Raw genomic sequence first — 23,614 nt, 5'->3', positions numbered from 1 at the left:
TCTGCTAAGGGGTTTTCTTCCATCATTTCCTCTTTCTGTCTGTGTGCTTGATTTTTTTGTCAGCGGGTGCCCTCTTTGTAACGAAATGTGAAAGAAAGAGGGCACATCGTGTAGTCATTGGTTCATCATGACCAGACGTGCAATGGCGTGCAGACACCATGGGAAGGCGGGATTGCAAAGCATGCAGCTGTGAGGAGCCACTCACCTCTTCCCTGTATTTATTGATGTAGAAGTAGAGCTCGCTGAGTGCACTCAGAGACTGGAACTCGCTGGCGTGGATGCGGGACTGCTCCACCAGGTACGCATCCATATCCTGGTCGCTGATGGCGGCCATCTTCCCGATGTCCCTGTAGTACCTACCAGAGGAGAACAAGCAAGGACAAATGAATGCATGAAACAAAGACTGAGGGCTTTTGTTTACTCTGCCAGAGTCTGGCAGCACAGTAGGAGAAGGGACTGGGGAAGAGAAAAGGAGAATATTTCAAACCAGTCTCAAAGCTTGAACCCCTCGGGTCACGGAGGGCAGCGCAGCAAGCTCTCGTTTCAGAGAGCAGAGGGAACCCTAAGGCCATACAGAATACACTGGCTCAGCAGCTGTGTCAGCATTCAGGCCACACAGATCACACAGGCTCAGCATTCAGAAAGCAACTTGTAGGAACAGGTGTCAGAATGAGCTATCTCACAGGTTAAACAGACTTTACAGGCTCAGGCACCACAGCACACACCTGTCTCTTAGGCCATACAGATGCAGCCGTCTCTTAGGTCATACAGATGCAGCCGTCTCTTAGGTCATACAGATGCAGCCGTCTCTTAGGTCATACAGATGCAGCAGTCTCTTAGGTCATACAGATGCAGCCGTCTCTAAGGTCATACAGATGCAGCCATCTCTAAGGTCGTACAGATGCAGCTATCTCTTAGGTCATACAGATGCAGCCGTCTCTAAGGTCATACAGATGCAGCCGTCTCCAAGGTCATACAGATGCAGCCATCTCTAAGGTCGTACAGATGCAGCCGTCTCTTAGGTCATACAGATGCAGCCGTCTCTAAGGTCATACAGATGCAGCCGTCTCTAAGATCATACAGATGCAGCCATCTCTAAGGTCGTACAGATGCAGCCGTCTCTTAGGTCATACAGATGCAGCCGTCTCTTAGGTCACACAGATGGAGCCGTCTCTTAGGTCACACAGATGGAGCCGTCTCTTAGGTCACACAGATGGAGCCGTCTCTTAGGTCACACAGATGCAGCCGTCTCTTAGGTCACACAGATGCAGCCGTCTCGTAGGTCACACAGATGCAGCCGTCTCGTAGGTCATACAGATGCAGCCGTCTCGTAGGTCATACAGATGCAGCCGTCTCGTAGGTCATACAGATGCAGCCGTCTCGTAGGTCATACAGATGCAGCCGTCTCGTAGGTCATACAGATGCAGCCGTCTCTTAGGTCATACAGATGCAGCCATCTCTTAGGTCATACAGATGCAGCCATCTCTTAGGTCATACAGATGCAGCCGTCTCTTAGGTCATACAGATGCAGCCGTCTCTTAGGTCATACAGATGCAGCCGTCTCTTAGGTCATACAGATGCAGCCGTCTCTTAGGTCATACAGATGCAGCCGTCTCTTAGGTCATACAGATGCAGCCGTCTCTAAGGTCATACAGATGCAGCCATCTCTAAGGTCTACAGATACAGGTCTTTAAGAACAGAGCTGTCCCCTCAGGCTACACATCTCAAGGCCAAGACACAAAACTGTCCGACATGTTTCGGCTTCTTACCGTTCCACCCAGGTCTTGTAGTTCGGGATGTCCTTGGCATAGAGCAGCTTGTTGCTGGGCGAGTCCTTGCCCAGGCGGTGCTCAGAGGTGGAGCAGGAGTCCATGAAGGTCTGCGCCACCACCGAGAGGCAGGCATCCGTGATGCTGTTCTTATGGATGTCAAAGACGAACTGTGGGTTCTTGATGACGTTCACCCAGAAGCGCAGGGGCAGACTGGATAAGAGACAGAACAGGTAATGACATGCATGCTACCTTCTCCAAGCATTGGAAATGTCACAGAAAAAAACCCACTGAGAAATGCCTTTGTTGCAGCTATGGGTAAGGCTCAATAAGTCTGAATAAAATCTAGGCTCGCTGCTCGTCTGCATGGCACTCTTAAAGCAGCTTCTCCTGGTAATCATGGCGGGCCAGGCCCTAACCTTTCTATTCACACCCAGCAGCTCAGTAATGCCAACTTACCAGTTGCTTTTCCAGGTGTGACGCACGTCAGGGTCGGTGATTTGACGACGGTCGGCCTGTTCGTCCAGAAAATCGAACATGTATTTGATGGCCAGGGGGAGGGCACTGCCCCGATGTGCAGTGCTGAAGACCGTCTCGAAAAGGTCGTCCACAAACTTCTGCAACGTGCCCTGGAGGAAGAAAGGGGTGCATGGCTTAGTGGCAGTGAATGCATTCTCCCAATGCAAATACTGTGCAGAGGCCACCAGTCTTGTAGGAGAGATCAGGTTCTTTTACGAGATAGGCCAGGTAACTGGCAAGAACTCAATTCTGCTAATGGAACACATAGTGGGCTGCAATTCCAGGATGTGGATAAACACATTTGACCGCCGACACCCGAACGCTCTGCCAATGCGCCTCAGTCCTTCTCTGTAACACTTCAACTATGCCTGCATTGAGACTAACACAGAAATATTCCAATGCATCTCATTCCTGATATACAACATTACACCTGCGTAGCCAGCATGGAAACCCACACACAGCCCCGTCAATGCACATCACGCCTACCACGTAGCTCCCTTTGTGACTGCAAGACTTATTACCACAAACCACATGCGCCAAAGCACGTATCACCTGCCATGCAGCACCGGGTCACACAATCTACTTTAGTATACAGAATAGAACACCTCCATACTAAGGCTTCCAAATGGTTGGGTATTAGTGGCCTTTTATAGAGCCCACTTTTAATTGAAAGAACGCAATGGGTATTTTCATCAAACCTAATGTAATCACCATCTGTCACCGCTGTAAGGAACGTAACAGATTACAAACATCAAAGGTGTAATTCCATGTCTCAGTGCGGTATACAGGTGTGTTCCGCTGACTTTAGTCTTCAATTGCGTGTGAATCTTTCAGATTTTTTATTCTGGTCCTGGCATCATGCTAATCTAGGGAATGTGCACAGGTCTAGGCCTATCCCCAATTATGCAAAGTCAAGGACCTATACTACTTTTAAAGTGGACAGAATACTCTTGCTGCCATGGATGTTGTATTTATATACAACGTCCAGGGCAGAAAGAGTGCGTAGAGGTGTACTGTGGGTTGCAATTTTGTAGTCGACCGTCCTTTTTAGGTCGAGACTGGGTAGCGCATGCGCTGCTCTGCGAGGCATGCTGTAGTCGTATGTACTTGAAGCCCCGCCCTCTCTCCGCCCATATTTGTCATTGGCTTGTGCCATTGTCCTTTGTGAATGCTGGCTTCAGATACAAACACCAGCTTGTTAGTACCGCCTTGTCTTCATTTGTACCCTCCCATAAGGACTGGCCCTTTTACTTTGGCTGTTACACAGTAGGTCTTATTTAGTCTGTTAGGATAATTACTTACCTGTAATCCTCGTTCTCTTCCAGGGGTATCCTCATATTCCCGTCCGTGCACGGGGACCGTCACCGTGCAGGAATATTCAGTGCTTATGACTATTGATGAGGATCCCCTGGAAGAGAAGCACTATTTTCTTTAATGAGTTTCTCCTACTGCGGGCATGACATGCTTCCCTGCAACATTCAGCGTGCCATGCTTGCTTTCACCTTCCAAGCAGTGGCAACCGCTTCTTTGAAATGCAGTAGGTCTCGCATTTACAAGAGTTTGTGACAATGTAAATGGCAATGCCTTTTATTTGTGTGTTAATTATCAAAAAAGATAAATAAAAGGCATTGTCATTTACAATGCCAATAGCTTAAACTCTCGCAAATGCGAGACCTATGTTCATTGAGTGTGGTCCGCCGGCCCCCTCTTTTTGTTGTTGTACATTTCTACTTTTCTCACCCAGGACATTGGCCTGACATCACATATGCAAGTCAGGTGTGTGCTTGTGTAGAGTGATCCTGTGATGTAAGCATGCTAGTACGGCAGCTGTGCACTGAATCCGCTAGGATCCATTCTGGATGCCACTGGTTTGGAAAGGTGACCAGTGGATGATGGGTGCAGCTTCCCCAAGCAGTGGTAATGTATTACCTGCATTCACGTGGCTATAGGGAGGTGATCCGGATACTGAGATGGACATGCAAGACAGGGCTTTCTTCAGAAATTCCATGAAGTGGATTAAAGCACCAAGAAATTGCTTAGGTCGGTGAGAACTTTAGTGCGGGAGGAAGGACGAGTTACTTACCTGTAATCCTAGTTCTCTTCCCGGGGATCCTCATCAATAGTCATAAGCACATGAATATTCCCGCCCATGCACAGGAATATTCATGTGCTTATGACTTTGATGAGGATACCCCTGGAAGAGAACTAGGATTACAGGTAAGTAACTCGTCCTTCCTCCCGCACTAAAGTTCTCTCCGATATAAGCAATTTCTTGGTACGTTAATCATCTGTACTGATGGCAGAGGAGCGAATCGAACACAGGGGCTTTTAACAATTTTCTCCCAGTTGGGGGAACCCCTAACATCAGTCTCTTTTAATCCTGTGCAACAGCCATCTCAAAATGAGGTGCTGCATGTTTTATGTGCCCCAGTTCCAGCCACCTGCTAGATAGAACTGTAAACTGTGGACGGTTACTCACCGCAGGCCGCGTGAAACCCACGCATCCCTCTCAGTGCCACTTGGCAAAGGCAGCTCATGAGCCCTGCCACTCTGGATATGCAGCTTAAAATAGCAACCGGAGCATCCAGGAAACACCCCACAAAATTCAGACTGATGCAGAGCGGCGCTGCCAGCGTCACCGGTCACTTGCCTCTGCTCTATTACCAAATGCATTTGTTCCTCCCTTACTAAAAACACATAAAACTGGGAAACAAGTAACATGGGGAGTATTAAACACATGGCACATTCTCCTTGATTGCGCTGGGTGCTCCTTTTAAAACGTGCGCCAGGCGCAATCAAGTAAAAATGCGCTGTATTAGGGGGAATGCGCTGCATCAAGGGCTGCCGCAAACCCGCGCTGCCCCCAGGGCAGTGCATTCACGTGATGAACAGAGCAGCTGTGTTTTCAAATTGCAGGTGGCACCCGCCTGCACTTTTAAAGGGGATTCGAGATCCCCATGCAGGCAGGTGCTGTAGTGACTGTACCCACCTGTAAGGGGATGTCTAGGGGTTCCATGGGACCCTCTTTAACCCCGCCAGAGGGCTGCAATCAGGGGGCACACTATCAGTGTGCCTTCTGAGAGCTTCTTTGACTCTGCACCCGCTTCTGTAATACAGTGCAGGCACAGAGGCAAAATAATTCCCTCATTTGCATGGGGCCACGCCCCCATGAAAATGAGGAAACGCACTCTGAGGAAGCGCTGGTGATGTATGTGCACCAGCGCCCCGTGTGTAATATCCTCGGGGGCACACAAAGCGGGCGCAAACAGCTGTTGCACTCCTAGGGCACTTCTACAATATGGCCCCAGTGCCTGTATTGCACAAAAAGCGCCTTTTCATTGTTTGCACCGGGCGCAAATTTTAAAAGGTGTGCCCAGCGCAAACAATGGAAATGAACTGTATTTTGGTGTATGCACTGCCCCCAGGGCAGCAGTGAACTCATGCTGCCCTGGGGGCAGCGCATTCAGGTGAAAAACAGAGTGGCTGCTTTAAAGTCGCTCTGTGCTTTCACAGTGCAGGCAGCAACCTGCCTGCACTTTGAAGGGCGATGAGAGCTCCCGGTGCAGGTGGGTGGGTGAGTGAGTGATTGCACCTGCCTGCAAAGGGATGTCTGGGGGATCCATACGGCCCCTTTTACCCTCTGCAGAGGGCTGCCATCATGGGGCTCATTGACAGCATGCCAGGTTTTAGATGGCGCACTGTCAGTACGCCGCCTGAGAGCTTCTTTGCCTCTATGCCTGGACTATGGTACGGGCGCGGAGGCAAAAGGAACCCCCCATTAGCATGGGGCACTCCCCATGCAAATGAGGAAACGCCCCCTGAAGATAGTGCTGGCGCTTTATGTACGCCAGTGCTCTTGGTATTACAGAAGGGGCCTGTAGCCCCTCTTTTATACCAAAGTGCCCCGAGGAGCACAAAGCAGGTGCAAATGCCCGTTGCGCCCCCGGGGCACTTCTATAATACAGCCCCAGATGTTCAATCACAGCAGCAGGATGCTCCCACGAACCGTTCAGTCAGTTGACAACAATCTATGTCTAACCAGACATCAGAGCTTCGAACATTGAAGGGCCGATTCAGTCTTTTATCCTTAAGGGGTGGGTTAAGTAAAAATCATGGATAGCAACACTTGCTCTTTACATCCTCTGACGAAGATGTTTTTACGATTCTACACACACTTTTGCAGCCATGGAGATGTGTCCCCCCCCCCAATGGGGCTGCAAAAGAGACATTAAAAATCCTGCCAGAGTTGTACTCAACTTACTCAACTTAGTAAATGAAAGGCTCTGAAAGGGAAGCATCCAAGTCATTCAGCGAGGATTGGGGTGCGCAAAACAAAATCACAGAGCCTGTCAGCTGGGAGCTCTGCTTGAAACCTCCAGTAATGTTCCCAAGGCAGGTCTTACTTTGGTAGCCAGCAACCTGGTGAGGTAGATCTCGGACACCATCTTGCTGCCTCGGTCGCCTTCCTTGTGGTCACTGTGGTCATGGTTCTTCACCAGGTGCCAGAGCTTGGTACCCGTCTCCTGGTCTGGAGTGATCATAGGTGCCCGTGAGCGCAGACTGTCTGGGCTGCTTGAGGTCCGCAGAAGGCTCTCTACAAGAATCAGAGGGTGAGCACAAAATCAGTGGACATATCACAGCACCAGGGAACAAGCCACCCGTCAGAAGTATGTGTTCAGGTGCACACCTGGAGAGACAGTCTATGCTGGGAAACAGCCAGCTCAAACCAAGCTGTGCCGTAACAACGCCATCCAAACCACGAATGTGTCTGACAATGCATTCCTTTACCACGCAAGTCATTACGACTTGATTCGGACCTTGGTGTGAAGGCATGCGTGGTTCCAAAATACCCTGTGTGGTTCCAACATACATTGCCACTGTTGTGATACCGTCCGCCTATCCGATCCACTGTTACACAGAGATCCAGTCCCTGCCAAATAACCAGCCCTTCCTTCCGTGCGGACTTACCATATCGGCTGAGCGACCGGGTAAAGGTGAAGGAATTGGCAATGTTGTAGGCAGACACCTGTTTAGGAATAAGAGCGACGCAGGAGCCATCTGTAACCTGCAGTGAATAAAAGACATTATTTACAATTTAGCATTTCACTTGGTCACAAGGATGATGCTGGAACCCCGGCAACTACCCACAAAATCACCATAAATGCCAATGTAACTAGTCGTAACCCCCGCAAGCCATTGTTATGAGTATCCTGGAGCTGGCAGGTAAACCCACCTGGTAATGTGCAAGGGTGTTCAGTCGCTTCCAGTCACACTCTATCTTTGTGGTAACGTCTTCATCCTGCAGGATAATGCGAGTGATGCGGCCCTGGCGCCACTCTGATGAGAGAAAGCAGAGGAAAAAAATCAGGATTAGAGACCCATAGTCTATGCGCGATACAGCATCATCTGAAACTGCACTTCTGGGCACAAGAAACAGTGATGGGCTCTTACAAAGATTCTTCAATGCGCTTGTCCTCGGTGACACATGCTTGCTTGGAATACTAATAAAAATCCAGGGTGGTTCCCAAACCACATTTGTGTGCACTGGCAGCCTTTAAGTAGCCTAACCTAGAGATTAAAAATGAAGGGCTAGATGTACACAGACTTCAGTGTGTGATTTCCCAATAGCACATTTTTGCGATTCGCTATTAGGAAATCACAAACAGCTATGTACAACAGTGTGTTTTACACTACTTGCAATTACCAGTGGGTAGCAATTAAACTACCTCATTAATACTCATGGGGTAGGTCGCTATTTGCAACGCATTGGGAATTGCTAACACAGGGATGGTGGCCTGCTGGGGACAGCAGACCACCAGGTCTAATTTTGCTTTTAAATAAAGCAATGTTTTTTTTTGTAAAAAACATGCAGCCTGATTTCTACTCTACTGATGGGGTTTGTAAATCTTTTGATGATTTGGTTTTACAGTATGGTATCCCTAGAACACAATTTTTTTTAATATTTGCAGATTAGGGATTTTTTTGTTTCGGATTAAGCTTAATATGAAACCCCATTCTCTTACAGAAATGGTTAGACGACAATCTAGAATCGGAGCAGTATATCAATTATTATTAGCCGACAGACCTGATGATTTGGATAAATATAACATAAAATGGTTAAGGAGCTGGGAGTGGCAGACATTAGGGTTGAGAAACTTATTGCAGCTTCTAGGGAGATATTAATGTCCGCAAATCTGAAGGCCTAATTTTTTAAGTCCTTTTTTGATTTATATTATACCCCAGCACGGATGGCTACATGGGGGGCCTGAGTTTGATGGCAAGTATTTTCGCTGTGGGCAGGATAGTGTGGATAGCGTACACAAGTGCGATAAATTGTTTAGATTTATAACTGATATAGAAAAGTTTTTGTCTTTGGTTATGAATGTACACTTGACTATCACACCCGCTATTATGTTAATTGGGAAGGGGCCTGAAAGCAATATGGTGAACCCACTCTATGTTCATCGACAGCTAAAAAAAAATTCCATGACTGTTGCACGTTTATGTATTGCTGCTGAATGGCTTCAGGTAGATCCACCTGCATTTGAATTGAGGCGGCGAAAATGTATAATTTTTGTAAGCTATAATGGGGTTTGTTTTCTGTCAGAGGATCATAGAAACGTAAGATTGGTTTAAGTATCTGGGGTGCCTTTAGGGATTATTTTGAAGGGTGATCTATTGATTGACTTAATTATCAATGTATTCATTGTTCAGTATTAATTGCCATTAACTGATATTCTGAGTCAATTTCACATTGCTTTTTTGTAATCTCGCTGCTGTGAATTTATAAATAAAAAAAAACTTTAAAAAAACAACAACTGCATAAAATACACCCACTTTGTGCAGTCCACTCCACCTAACATACTATGTAATCCGGAATAAGTATCAGAAAAAAACATCATTAATCAGTTGAATCAGCGCTGCTAAGTCCTATATTATGAACTCTTCAAAATTGCATTATTTATTGCATCCGATAAATAATGGCAACGCCAAGTTTTGACCCTCAAAATGGGGCATAATATGCAGATTTTGCTTGTTACTGCACCAAAATCCGCATGTCTGTTTTTTTTTTTATAAATCTTATTCACCAAATGCATTTCACCAGATTTGACCCGATGAAATTTATCTGGTGAACAAACCGACTGTCGTATTGTTCTGACATACTCATAATTCCGACACGTGCAAATAACACACTGGTGTGGGAATTTTAAAAGGCACTCGTAACAAAGTGTGTGGACACTGACAGTTTGAGAATTACAAAGCAGAGATAAGGCCCTACAGCCTTTATGGATTCCCTGTTTAGAGGTAAGACACTTTCTGCGAGGTGCCTGAAGTGTCTGTATATACATACTACTCACTAGGCCTGGGTGGTGAACTTCGCTCCGTTCACGGAGTATGCAGAGTTTTTGGCACTTCACACTCTGCGGAATTTGCGGAGTGCAGAAAACTCTGCTTCGCGATGTGCAGCCGAGTCTTTTCTCAGCTCACGAACGGTAAGTTCAAGAGCGCGAGCTGCCGCTCGGGTATAATTTCTACCCGAGCGGCAGGAACACCAGCACAAACTGCAGTTCGCACTGCACTCCGTCACTTGCGGAACTTCGCAGAGTTTTTTTATGTAACTTCGTGGAGATTTTCGCGTAGCAAACTACGCCCTGGCCTGCTACTTACACAAACACACTTAATTTGGGTTTGGAGAACCCATGGGAGCAAAGGAAGCATACTAATAGTTACAGCGACCAAGTGGTATAGATGCTGATGTGTCCAAGCAACATGAGATGAAGCTATGCCTCCTGCAAGGTGAATAGCGGAATCTTGGAGCACAAATCTATTATCAGATGTGCAAGGCTAACAATTGTGCTAGTCAGATTCTTCCCTGAAGCACAACATCCTGCCAATGACCTACACTGGACCTTTATAGAAACAATTATTAACTCACGGAAAGAGCAGGCTGCAAAGCACCAACACCGCTTTAAAGAACACCAATGGATTTTTGAACTGCCCACTGGTGCTATAGGCTTTAATGAGGGGGTGGAGCGGCACTCTTTCGAAATACCTCGGAACATGCAATACAAGTGCAACTTTACTGGAACAGCAGGGCTTCGGATATGGTTTCACACACCCATGAATATCTTAGCAGGGATTACAGGACAGTACGGACATCGTAGCTCCAAGAAGGCTATAATTAATCCAAATATCTGTTTGGCACCCACTCCTGTAAAAGCAACACCATATTTCCCGGAGAGTATGGGTTCCGGTTAGCCAAATACTCAAGGACGGGTAGAACAAGTTACTTACCTTCGGTAACGATATATCTGTAAGAAACATTAGTTAGTGTTAGATTCCTTACCTTAGAATATCCCCAGGCGTCAGTCTGGATCCGGAAACTTTTGCGTAGCAGTACCCCTGCGGCTCCGCGTCCGTCGTCGGCATCGTGCGCCGTGATGATGTCGCTGGAGTATATAGACGCCGCCTCCGCGCGCTGACGTCAGTTCTTTGTACACAGCTTTTCTGCGCCAGGAGACGCAGAGCCATGAGAGAACCAACACTGGTGCCATGTAAAACTAGGGCCCTGAAAGGGATGTCCTTAACCCTAGGTATCAGTTTGCAGAACGGGGAGGATGGGCGGGTTCGGTAAGGAATCTAACACTAACTAATGTTTCTTACAGATATATCGTTAAGGAAGGTAAGTAACTTGTTCATCTGAAAGAAACACGTTAGTGTTAGATTCCTTACCTTAGAATAGATACCCCAGCAATACCAACCCCGGTGGTGGGTCTGCGAACCAATACATTCCTACACCAGAAAGTCCTGGAGGACAGAACGGCCAAAGAAGCCATCCCTCCGGACTTGACTGTCCAGGCAGTAGTGCCTCGCGAAAGTGTGCAGCGAGGCCCACGTAGCCGCCTGGCAAATGTCCTGCAAAGGGACTCCCCGGCCCAAGGCAGTAGTAGCCGCCGTGGCCCGAGTGGAATGGGCCCTCAGCCCAACAGGAGGCTCCTTCCGAGCCAAAGAGTAGCACGCTTTGATGCAGAGAACGACCCATCGAGAGATGGTCCGTTTATGGACCTCCCGTCCCTTCTTCGCACCCACGTAGCCAACAAACAGTTGGTCATCCACCCGGAACTGGCGTGTGTGATCCATATAAAATGAAAGCTCACGTTTTGGGTCCAGACGATGGAGCCGCTCTTCATCCTTCGAAGGATGCGGAGGCGGGAAGAAGGAAGGGAGGGTGATGGACTGCCCGATGTGAAAGGCCGAAACAACCTTGGGCAGGAAAGAAGGTCTAGTCCTCAGAACCACCTTGTCAGGATGAATGGACAAGAAAGGAGGTTTGACAGAAAGAGCCTGGAGCTCACTCACCCTCCTGGCAGAGGTGATGGCAACCAGGAAAGCCGTCTTTAAAGTCAGGAGACGGAGAGGGCAAGAATGAAGGGGCTCAAAGGGAGCACACATCAGAAAGGTCAGAACCAGGTTCAAATCCCACTGAGGCATCACAAACGGAACAGGTGGAAACATGTGATTGATGCCCTTTAAGAATCGAGTGATAATCGGGGATTTGAACAAAGAAGGCTGATCAGGAAGCCTTAAAAAGGCTGAAAGGGCAGAAAGGTAGCCCTTGATAGTTCCCAGAGCAGAGCCCTGCTGGGCAAGAGAGAGAAGAAACAGAAGAACCTCGGAAAGAGGGGCAGAGAGTGGATCCACAGCCTTTGCTGTGCACCATGCCACAAATCTGTTCCACCGACAGGCGTATACCGACTTAGTGGAGGAACGCCTGGCTGCCAGAATCACATCACAGACTTCAGGAGGCAAGTCAAATGGCCTCAACTGCCGCCGCTCAATCTCCAAGCATGGAGGTGGAGACTGGACAGGTTCGGGTGGAGAACCGTCCCCTGCTGCTGCGACAGAAGGTCCTCCTGAAGGGGCAGGCGGATCGGGGGACCGACTGACATGCTGAGTAGCTCGGGATACCAGTACCTTCGAGCCCAGTCCGGGGCCACAAGAATGACTTGGGCCCGGTCGCGCCTGATCTTCTTCAGCACTCTGGGCAGAAGTGGTATAGGCGGAAAGGCGTATAACAGACCGCAACTCCACTCTCGCCGAAAGGCGTCGCCGTGCGAGTGCCGTCTTGGAAACTCCAACGCGCAGAACTGATGACATTGCGCGTTCTCTTCTGTGGCGAATAGATCTAATCAAGGCTCTCCCCATCGCAGAAAGATGCCTAGTGCCACGTCCGAGTTCAGACGCCATTTGTGATCCATCGAGCACCGACGGCTGAGTTCGTCCGCCCTGGCGTTCAGAGAGCCTGCCAGGTGTTGAACCGTCAAGGTCACGCCCTGACGTTCCAGCCACTGTCAGAGGCGCAGGGCCTCCTGGCAAAGGGTCCACGACCCCACTCCGCCTTGTTTGTTGCAGTACCACATGGCGGTGGTGTTGTCGGTGAACACCTGCACTACACTCCCGTTGACAAAGGGGAGGAATGCCTTCAGTGCTAGACGAATCGCCCGCAGCTCCAACAGGTTGATATGGAGCCGGGACTCCGCCGGAGACCAGATGCCTCTGATCTCTGCCTCTCCCAAGTGGCCACCCCAGCCCTGGAGGGACGCGTCCGTCACGACAACGTGCTCCGGTTGGGGAAGGGAGAGGGATCTGCCTCTGACCCAATCGCGGTCCGTAAGCCACCACTGCAGTTGTCTCGCAGTGCCCTCCGAGATCAAGACGTGGTCGGACAAGTTGCCCTGATGCTGGGCCCACTGAAACTTCAGGTCCCACTGCAGAGCCCGCATCCGCCACCGGGCGTGATGCACCAGAAGGATGCAGGAAGCCATCAGTCCCAGCAGCCGCAGCGTCAACCTGGCCGAAACCCAAGATAGCGGCTGAAAGATTGGAATCAAAGCCTGTATATCCCGGACCCGCCGTTCCGGAGGATAAACCCGAAACTGCGCCAAGTCCAGAACCGCTCCGATGAAAAGGAGCTTTTGGGAGGGACACAGGTGTGATTTCGGCACATTGATGGAGAACCCCAGGTTGTGCAAGAGGTCTGCCGTGATCTGAAGGTGGTGGACGACTGTCTGGGGCGAGCCCGCCTTCAACAACCAGTCGTCTAGGTAGGGGAAGACTGACACCCCCAACCTGCGCAGATGGGCTGCGACCACCGCCATCACCTTTGTGAACACCCGTGGGGCGCTGGTAAGGCCGAAGGGAAGCACGATAAACTGAAAGTGCTCCTGGCCTACCGTGAACCGCAGGTAACGCCGGTGGGCCGGCAGGACGGGGATGTGAAAATAGGCATCCTGCAAGTCCAACGCTACCATCCAGTCTTGTGGGTCTAGAGCAGCCAAGACCTGAGCTAACGTCAACATCTTGAACTTCTCCTTCCGGAGGAAGCCGTTGACGTTCCTTAGATCCAAGATAGGACGTAGGCCCCCCTTGTCCTTCTTGGGTACCAGAAAGTAGTTGGAATAGCAACCACGCCCTACTTCTGGCCCAGGAACGCGCTCGATGGCCCCCTTGGCCAAGAGGGCCGTAACTTCCTCCTGCAGAAGTGCCAAGTGGTCCCCCGACACACGGTGGTTCTGCGGTGGCATGGCTGTAGGAGCGGTCTCGAAGGGGAGGGAGTAGCCCCTTCGGACGATTTGCAGCACCCACCTGTCCGAAGTGATCGTGCGCCAGTGAGCGTGGTGATGGCGAACCCTGCCACCCACTGGCGTCACATGGGGCCGAAAGCACGGACTAGGAGGATTTTGAGGCAGATGCTGCGGGGGGAGGTGTGGTCTGACCCCGCCGTTGTCCCCGACCGCCACCACGGCGGTTTCCACGGCCGCCACCGCGTTGAAAGGATTGTTGTGGCGCGTGGCTGGCAGCACGTGTGGGGGCGCCCCTTCCTTGGCCACGAAAGGGACGAAACGAACCCGGTTGCTGACGCTGGGTCGAGAGACCCAAGGACTTGGCCGTGACCCTGGAGTCCTTGAAGCGTTCCAGCGCGTGGTCCGCCTTGTCACCGAACAGGTGACAGCCATCGAACGGCATGTCCATCAATGTATTCTGGACATCTGCCGAAAAGTTGGCGGATCTCAGCCAGGCGTGGCAACGAATCGCCACCGTCGTTGACATAGCTCTGCCCAGCGAGTCGGTCGTATCAAGACCACACCGTATCGAATATTTAGCTGCATCTCGGCCCTCAGCCACAGCCTGACCGAGTTTAGCCCGCACCTCCATGGGGCACTCTGGCAGTAGTTCCGCGACCGTATCCCACACAGAGTGGGTGTAGCGGCCCAAGAGGCAAGCGGTGTTGCAAGACCGCAGGCCCAAACTAATGGACGAGAAGACCTTCTTGCCAAACTGGTCATACCTCTTGGATTCCCGGTCGGGCGGGGCCGACGAGAATGCGGACTGGGAGGTCGAGGCCTGGATCACCAGACTCTCAGGAGTGGGGTGGGTAGACAGGAACTTGGGGTCGTCCGGACAAGGACGGTGGCGCCTGGCCACGTTCCGATCAACAGGCGCACCTGAAGCGGGCCTGGACCACGTGCCCAACAGAACGTCTGACAAGGCTTCATTAAACGGCAGCAGTGGCTCCTGTGGGCATGACTGCGGTTTGAAGACCTCGGTGAGGATGTTAGGCCTCACGGCCGCGACGGGGAGCTCAAGGTTTAAGGCCTTGGCAGCCCTCATCAGCACCACTGAATATGCAGCTCCCTCCACCGATGCCACGGAAGGAGGAGAGATCAAACCAGGGTTAGGAGAGTCGTCCGAGCCACTGGCATCCCCCAAGTCACCTGTCCAGTCCGGGTCATACTGGCACTCGCGTGACAGAGGGTCCTCGGACCCCTCCCAACCTTCACCAAACTCTTCATCCTCTCTGTATTCGGAGTCAACGATGTAGACCGGCTCCTCGGGGTTCATGGGCCCCACCGGCGCCGAGCCCGGCGTCGAGCGACGCCGGTCCGACTCCGCGTCCGGCGTCGGTGAAGGTAAGGGGACGGCGCCGCCCGGAGCCGGCGTCGGAGCCCCGTTGCCGGCCGGAGCCGGCACCGGAGAACCGGCGCCGCGCGGGGACGGCGTCGGGGGTAACCCCGATGGTAACGGCGCCGGAGAGGCCGGAAGACCAGCCGGCGCCGATCCCGAAGGCCCTTGCGGCGCCGGGGTCGGAGCCGTCGGTGGCGCCGGAGCACCCGACGGCGCCGAGGCAGGGACACCCGAACCGCTAGGGCCCCCAGACGGTGGCACTGGGCCCGAAGGCGCCGTAGGCCCCGTCGGAGAACCGAGCGCTCTCATGGCCATGAGGAACGCCTCGATCTCCTCAGGCGTCGCGCCGTGCCCAGGGACCGGAGGGTATGAGGCAGGCCGCGCCGGCGACTCTCGCGGAGCCGCGGGGTTGGGGTCACCCGAGCCCCCGGCCGCATCGCGCGAGCGTCGGGGGGGGGAGTCGGGGGTACGATGACGATGCCCCGACTTCTTGTGCTTCCTACCTGATGAGCCCGATGAGTGGTGTCGACTTACGGAACGCTCGGCGCGGCTCCGCGACCGCTCCCTCGAACGCTCTCTCGACCTCCGGCCGGACCGGGACCGCTCCCGGTCCGACGTGGGGCCGACACCCGGAGCTCCAGCAGCTTGCGGGACCGCTCCCGCCTAGCCTTGTTGGTGAGGGCCCGGCAGTCGACGCAGGAGTCCACGTCGTGGTCGGGGCCCAGACACCGGAGACAGAGGCGGTGATGATCCGTGACCGACATCGTGCGCTCGCAGTCATCACAGTGCTTGAACCCAGGCATCCTATCAGGCACAAGGAGTGAAATAACAATTCGAAAAACTTGGTCAAAGACCGGAGTACTGCTCTTCAGATCTGCGTCCACTGGCGCGGAAAAAAGAAGAACTGACGTCAGCGCGCGGAGGCGGCGTCTATATACTCCAGCGACGTCATCACGGCGCACGACGCCGACGACGGACGCGGAGCCGCAGGGGACGCCTGCAGACGACGCCTACCGACGCGCAGGGGTACTGCTACGCAAAAGTTTCCGGATCCAGACTGACGCCTGGGGATATTCTAAGGTAAGGAATCTAACACTAACGTGTTTCTTTCAGATAATAAGTGCACCTTGTGCTTCCACTTTTTGACATTAAATGGCTTTTACCACTGAACAGTCCAACGATTCTCCAAGGATTCAATATTGCTTTGTATGGTGCCATATGAACAAAATATGCCGCTTTGAAAAATAAACATTCTATGTTTCCCAGCCGGCTGAAAGCATCTCAACCGGTACCATTCTGCTTCTCATACGTGCATCCTGATGAAATGACGTTTTGACATGTGCGCTGCTGCTTCTATTGATCTGCACCCTTCCCGCAGTATGAGGTACGGACGGGAAAAGCACCAGGAAAACACTGAAAGCGGCCTTGATTGGGTAGGAGGCTACTAAAATTGGACACCGACACAAATTTTATGCCATATAATGTAATGGCAATTTTATATACCCAATTACCAAAAATGGTGTCCTAAGGCTAACTGGAACACAATGGTATTGAATGTGGTAGTATTGACATCCTGTTTCGCTATGGTCTGAAATAACATTGTAGAGAAAGGGCACAAGTGTCTTCCTGAAGGTTAAAAATTGCGGCGCAGCCCATAGCTGAAGCAGCATTGCATTCCAGGCCTTCACTGCGACTAGCCAAAAGCTTGCCCAGCTAGTCTGGCTTTGTTACCTCCAGGAACACTTACGAACAAAGCTTCAGAAGATCCCAACTGCTGGGCAAGCATATATTTCTGGAACTTAGCCTAAAAATATCATGGACCTAGGCTGTAACCTCAGAAAAACAGACCCAGCGCATTAAAGCTGACCATGCGAGTCATGGGAAGCTAGTACAGCTTCCCTGGTGCTGCAGCGGAGGTCAACTCCTGAAGACGTTGGCGAGCCAGTTTGGCTGCCATATTCAGATTTCTGGCGAATACAAAGGCAGATGAATCCAGAAATTGCAAATTACACCAGTCCAGTCTGCTTAAAATTGTGGCTTGAACTATTAAAAGGAGAGTGTGTGCTGGTAAACCAGGCACAATCTTGTGTTGAAGCCCCGTCAGAGGAAAACAAGAGGAAGAAAGACAAACAGACAGTTCACAAGACTGGTGAGAGTAGTTTTATCATCAAGAAAAACACATTGGCTATGAACTGTGGTAGCTGGAGTCGGTCTTGGGCCAAGTTACTCTGGCCAAAAGCTGAAAATAGGTAAGCAACTGTGGGCTAATAAAAGAAGAATCACCATCTTATCTGGATGACATGTAAGGCCAGTTCATCACTGCCCCAAGCAATTTTGAAAATTGAACAGGGCACTAGGATCCGAGCCGGACTGCTCCAACAAAAGGATCGTCTGCATAGCTCTGAAGACTAAAGTCAAATCAAAGTAGGGCAAATCGGCAGACATATGGCGTTAACAGCTCGAGTTTTAAAGAAGAGCCTTGCGGTACTCCCTATTTTAAAACCTTAGACTGAGAAACAAACGGCTGTGGACAGACTGCTTGCTGGTGTTGTGAAATATACGATTTACTCTGCTCCAGAGCTCCAGCTTGTACTCCAGTCCCTCTCAGTCGAAGTAGCAAACACTCATGGGAGACGGTATCAAATGCTGCGGACAGAACAAGCAGTGCTCGGGTAGGCTACCATCCACAGATCATCAGGCAGAGGCCAGCTCGGCTCCATACTGTGACCTGGTCTGAAGCCAGACTGTGCCTCATTAACCCTTTCCTTGCTGCCGTCGGCCAACGGCCATCGCAAGCACTACCTTGGTAGGGCTGCGCACATTTGTTGGCCGGCGCGGCCCCGCCCACATAACAGAACACCCCGCACCGCGGCGAAATTATCGCAGCGGTAAATGGGTTAAAGAAGGTTGGTGCTCTTCGAGTACCATGACGATTCCTTCTTCGCCCATTTCTCCAAGATTTAACGGGATAAGTGAGTTATTAAATTGGGTCGTAATTGCTCAGTATAGCAGGGTTTGCGGTCTATTTATTTTTAGTAGTGGTACCACCATGGCTTTTTACCAGGCCTGATAAACATCTGCTTGAGGCATAGATATACTGCCCATCCAATGTACTTCGTCTGCCACCATTAGGACAGATTACAAATGTTAGGAGTGATGGGATCAAAAGAAGAGCCGGGGAGATGGGTTTAGAGATGTGTACAGCCTCCCCAATTGCCACAGGAGTAAATTCAACCAGTTTAGGAGAGTCACAGCCAAGCTCCACTGCCCTCTCCTCCAGCATAGTCCCAACAGCCGCGTTAGACAAACGGGTGAAGAAATCTGCGATTATAGAGATTTTTTTACTTTAAAATAAGTTGTCAACTTATTGAAGAGCAACTGCGAGTGCTCTATAGTTTGTGATATGCAGTCAGGTAAGCGAAGGATTTAACTCCTCAAAAAGCTCTTTATTAGCATCGCGGGCTTTTAGTATTTGCTCTACAAAATAGTTGCTATAGCAGCTAAAATCTGCGGTTTATAAGATTTTAATCTGTTTCCAAGTTTGAAGGATCACGGGCTTTACGCGAGCTCTGTTCTATATGTTTGCAGTACAGCACAGCTACTTTCAGGAAGTTATGTCAAAAGAGCGGAGGACATGGCTGCGATGAGTTGCAGGGGAACCAGTGGTAGCAGAACCTGTGAGTAGCCCTCTCTGACCAAGAGGTCAAGTCTTGTAATCCTGATCCAAAGTGAAGTCAGCCCCAGGAGGACCAGGAGATTCCAGCAAGCTGCTAAACTTCTCCAAGTTGGTTCTGGACGAGACTTGTGTCACTGTCTTAGTCCTTTGGGATTTAATTTGCACATACCCATCTTTTAGCAGGATCTGAAGTTTAATTCAATCATGGTCAACCCGGACCATTGACAGGATCCACCCACAACTGATACAACCGAGTCATTTCTCTGTTACCCAATCCTGCCTTACAACTCTTCCCTCAGAGCACAAGTAGTGTCTGACAATCCCACTACTTGTCCAGGGAAGAGATCAGTAATGACAGCCTAGGTGAACCTCTCCACGCCTTGGCATGTTCCACAACTTCTGCTTGTGTGTGACTGCGGTGCACGTGATGGATGACACAGCTCAGCGTTGACGCACTTGCAGGGTACTTACAATAGGAGTATTTACTCCTCCTGTGTTTGGATGGTACAACATCTACCATAGTACTGTAATAAGTTTAGCTTTGATCATTTAATATTCTATTTTGATTATTTCCCATAGGACACTATCCTAATGACATGACGATCCATGTAGTTGCCTGACAAACAGGTAAAATTCTGCTTTAATCCTCATTGCACAACGCACAGTACACAATTAGTTGGTTATTGAGGCACAGCCAGGTATAGGTTTCCCACTTGGTCCTGGTGAAGCCCTCAGACTGTCGAACACCTCTGTTTAGGGCAGAAACATGATGACCTTTTCATGTGGGAAGTGTACTAATTAACCAAAATATCCCATCCACATTCGATTTTAATCTTGTGGAGGTGTCGGAGACAAATAAATTTAACTATTTCAACTTACGAAATGGTAGTTCTAAATCCCCTCCCCCCACCTTGTGACACAGGGGATACACACAATAGCGAATGGACTGAGGTGGGCAAGGAATTGACGTAAAGATGAAGCATACCGTCGAGTGTGAGTGAGGATACACGGCCTATTTAGGTACTACGGGTTGGTTTTCATTTCGACGCCTTGGCAATCGAGGACAACCTCACCTTCACAAGAGTGGCACAGCCTTATGTGGTGTGTTTTGATCGTCCAAGGACATACAACAATGTGCTTTCAATAAAGAATTGCAGCACTTGAAATATCTTAGTTGAGAACAGCACTCTGAACACCGAATGAGCTTCTGTTTTGGTGGCAAATACTCTAGGGGTGCCTCAACTGAGGACGACTACATCTACACCTGTTGATGTAGTGTCCGTTCAGCAGAGCGTAGGGGAAAATCCTGATAATGCCCAACAGAGGGAATCAAATACATCTGCAAAGGACAAGAGTGTTCCGCTGCCCTTCTCGATGATGGGGAAAACGATCTATGGGCGGTCCATGACCTCTATGACATCACGGGAAAAGGGACACACGCAGTGTTCTCCTCAATGACGAGAAGAAACTCCAAATAGTATTCTTCCTAAAGTTCTTGGGGATACAATTCCAAAGATGTAAAATAATACAATCACTACCAAATAATATGCACTATACAGCACTTTACTACGCGTACTTCTGGCCTCAGTAACGTTTTAAGCGACAGCACTGTATTTTAATCTGTGAACTAATGATTCTAGTTAACGCTCACACCGTCAACTTTAACCACCGTAGAGCATTTTTTAGCACTCGTTTTATTGATGTTAATGGTGTACAATATCAATTCTATGCCTTTTTTTAAAAGTTGCAATGGTTTTTAGTAACTATGCAAATAAAATAAACTTTAAACAATCAAACATGTGAGCTGTGGCTGAGACTACAGACTTGGCTGGTACCTGGGTCATTTTCTTGGGCCTCGGTTGGGCGGTGCCCAAGGGTGGTGGAAAGCATTATGCTGTCAGCGGGCATGTGCCTCTCTGTGAACCAAGGACACGGTTTCACCTCGCCTTCGTCGCCTGCGCTTACAGGCAGACCGGACTCTAAGTGACTTACACCTGGACTCTTTGCATGTCCTTGGCCCCTAGGTGAGGAGGGCTTGCCTTTGCTCTGCCCTGCTGGTAGGGCTAGAAGGTCTGAGACAATCCCTAGACCAGGGAAGATCAGTAGTCCTGCTCTTGCTGGATTTGAGCGCCGCATTTGATACGGTGGACCATCAAATACTATGCAGAAGGCTTTCAAATATTGGGGTTCAGTGCACGGCACTCAAATGGCTGTCTTCATTCTTGAATAAAAGAACATTCAAAGTACAGGAAAATTCCACTCTCTCCAAAACCATGCTGCTGAAGTGCGGCGTTCCACAGGGATCCGCATTGAGCCCAACCCTTTCTAATGTGTACACGGAGCCCCTTGCCAAGATTGTGCAGGAATTTGACATATCCATGACCTCGTATGCCAACGACACGCAGCTGGTTATCTCTCCGGATCCAAAAAATAGTAGAGACGGGGAGAAACTGTCAGAGTGGATGACTAGAAGCCGTCTAAAGTTCAATGGGGAGAAAACCGATATATTAGGTCTCGGAAACAAATCAATACCCAGGCCCATCATAGATTGGCCCGCCTAGGTAATCCACCTACATCCACAGAAATATTAAAAAGCCTAAGATTTTGGCTAGAAACAGACCTCTGCGTGGCAAAACAGGCCAAGAAGGTTGTCGCAACCTGTTATGGCCTATTGAGAAGCATATGGAAAATGCTGGATAGGGTGCCAATACAGCTCCGGAAGACTGTGGACCACTCTCTGGTCACATCTCGACTAGACTATGGAAACTCACTGTTCTTGAGGGCCCCAAAATATGTCACGCACAGATTGCAGATAACACAGAATGCAGCCGGGAGGCTGCTTTGTAACGTTCCCACACGGGAATCAGTAAAAAAGCACCTGGTGGGTCTCCATTGGCTTCCGATAGAAGCAAGAATAACATTTAAAGTCTTGATCATCACTCACAGAGCACGCCATGATAAAGGTACGGAAAAAATGAGGAAGTTAATACTCCTTATATCCCAAATAGGCGGCTACGCTCCATCACAGAGGAACGCCTAATACAAAGGCCAGGAGGGAGAGATGGGAGGAAGGTCCTTCTCCCATCTGGCTCCCAAACTCTGGAATTCTCTGCTGTTGGAATACAGACTGATAGACAGGGAATTACAGTTTCGAAAAGAGATCAAGACCTGGCTGTTCAAGCAATATCTCTAAGTCACGGTTATCCTGCTCAGTTTCCGATCATGCAGCGCTGGGAAGCCTCAGGGCAGCCGCGCGCTCGACAAATCCCCTAATAATAATAATAAAGTCAGCCAGAGAGTTGGAAATATATATTAAAACATCCTGTGGCACTGGGTTATGAGTTTCCCAAGATGTGAGCCTGCGCCATAGCGAGGTCAGGCAAACCACCGTGTCCCCCTGGTTCCCACTCACCCAGGTCCATGTCTTCCGCCTTGGGCCGCTGGGAGTAGGGGATGCCCTTGTAGGCCGCGTCCAGCAGCTTGTCCTTGGCCTGGGTCACCGTGTCGCAGTTCAGCACCTTGACGGGGATCTCGGTGCTGCTGTCCGTGTTCTCCGGGCACACACAGTTCAGGGTCTGGAGAAAGAGCAGAAGGAACAGCACAGTGAGACGGTGGGGGTGAACCATCTTTGAATACCGCAATCATATCACAAGCAGGAAGAGGGAATGAAACAAGCCCCCCCCTTACTTTTCCCCTATGGCATGTTTACTTTGATCAACTTTTTTAATTCTTTTTTCAAAAAGAGTTTTATATAGAACAAACTAGACCTGAGACATCGGGTGTCAGAGTGCTTTACATGAGCAACAGTTTCATTACAGAAGGAAACATTCATTTTTGTTAGGCATGGGGAGATTAAGTGATATTTGCCCAGGATCACAGGATGTTGAGCGTTGTTGCCGGGACTCGAACCCGGTTCCCCAGCTCAGAGGTCGGCAGCTCTAGCCGTTAGGGTACATCCTCTCCCCCTCTATCTGAAGTGCAGATTCTGCTACCCTGTCCTTCCTAGACCGCCTGACCCCCCTGAAACAGAAAGCTCACCCTCCCGAGAGAGCATAGATCTTTCTTCCCCTTCTATCCCTCCGCTATCCTTCTCACTCCAAATAACGGACTAATATCCACCACTCAAATTACTTTCATATTCAACCATACTAATTCACCACTAATCCTTTATGGGTTTCCGGAGTAGCGTGCTACTCGCCAAAAAAAGCGCTTCAACACCCCATCAGTGGTTAGAAGCGCTATATAAATACAAACCTTTGTCCTCCTCTATCCTTCTGCTATCCTTACAAATCCAAATAACTGACTCACCTATCCACCACTTAAAATGTACTTGCATGTTTCACTATACTAATTCAACACTAATCCTCCATGGGTCCCGGAGTAGCGTGCGACTCGCCGAAAAAGCGCTTTGACGCCTCGTTAGGGGTAGTAAGCGCTATACAAATGCAATTACAATACAATACAATAGAGAAGTGCCTTAAAACACCTCTGATTTTAAACAAGAGGGCGTGCTTAGAACCTCCATGTGACTCCCTCTTGACGAGCGCCCTGAGGTCAGTCCAAGGCGCTGCCCTGCCCACAGCAGCCGGGCTGGGGAAGGAGCGGCCACAAATGGCTGAGGCTGCCCCCACGCTGCAGCAACGACCCCCCCTTCCCCCGGGGTAGGGGTTACTGCTATCTGCGT

General features: G+C 50.0%; 1 protein-coding gene across 1 annotated transcript in view; it reads right to left on the bottom strand.

The window, feature by feature from the left end:
• Positions 1–23,614, bottom strand: part of PLXNA3 (plexin A3) — a 522,917-nt gene that overhangs the window by 4,821 nt on the left and 494,482 nt on the right. The window contains exons 25-31 of the mRNA XM_086940293.1: positions 22,343–22,505; positions 7,522–7,625; positions 7,257–7,353; positions 6,692–6,882; positions 2,229–2,398; positions 1,770–1,982; positions 206–356 (exon numbers count right to left, since the gene is read on the bottom strand). Coding sequence (XP_086796419.1) covers positions 206–356; positions 1,770–1,982; positions 2,229–2,398; positions 6,692–6,882; positions 7,257–7,353; positions 7,522–7,625; positions 22,343–22,505 — 1,089 coding nt within the window. The remainder of the gene's footprint in view (positions 1–205; positions 357–1,769; positions 1,983–2,228; positions 2,399–6,691; positions 6,883–7,256; positions 7,354–7,521; positions 7,626–22,342; positions 22,506–23,614) is intronic.

Source organism: Lissotriton vulgaris, chromosome 10, assembly GCF_964263255.1.
Source record: "Lissotriton vulgaris chromosome 10, aLisVul1.2, whole genome shotgun sequence".
NCBI classification, from domain to species: Eukaryota; Metazoa; Chordata; class Amphibia; order Caudata; family Salamandridae; genus Lissotriton; species Lissotriton vulgaris.
The sequence above is the reverse complement of the archived record's forward strand: the minus strand, read 5'-3'. Positions and strand labels throughout refer to the sequence as shown.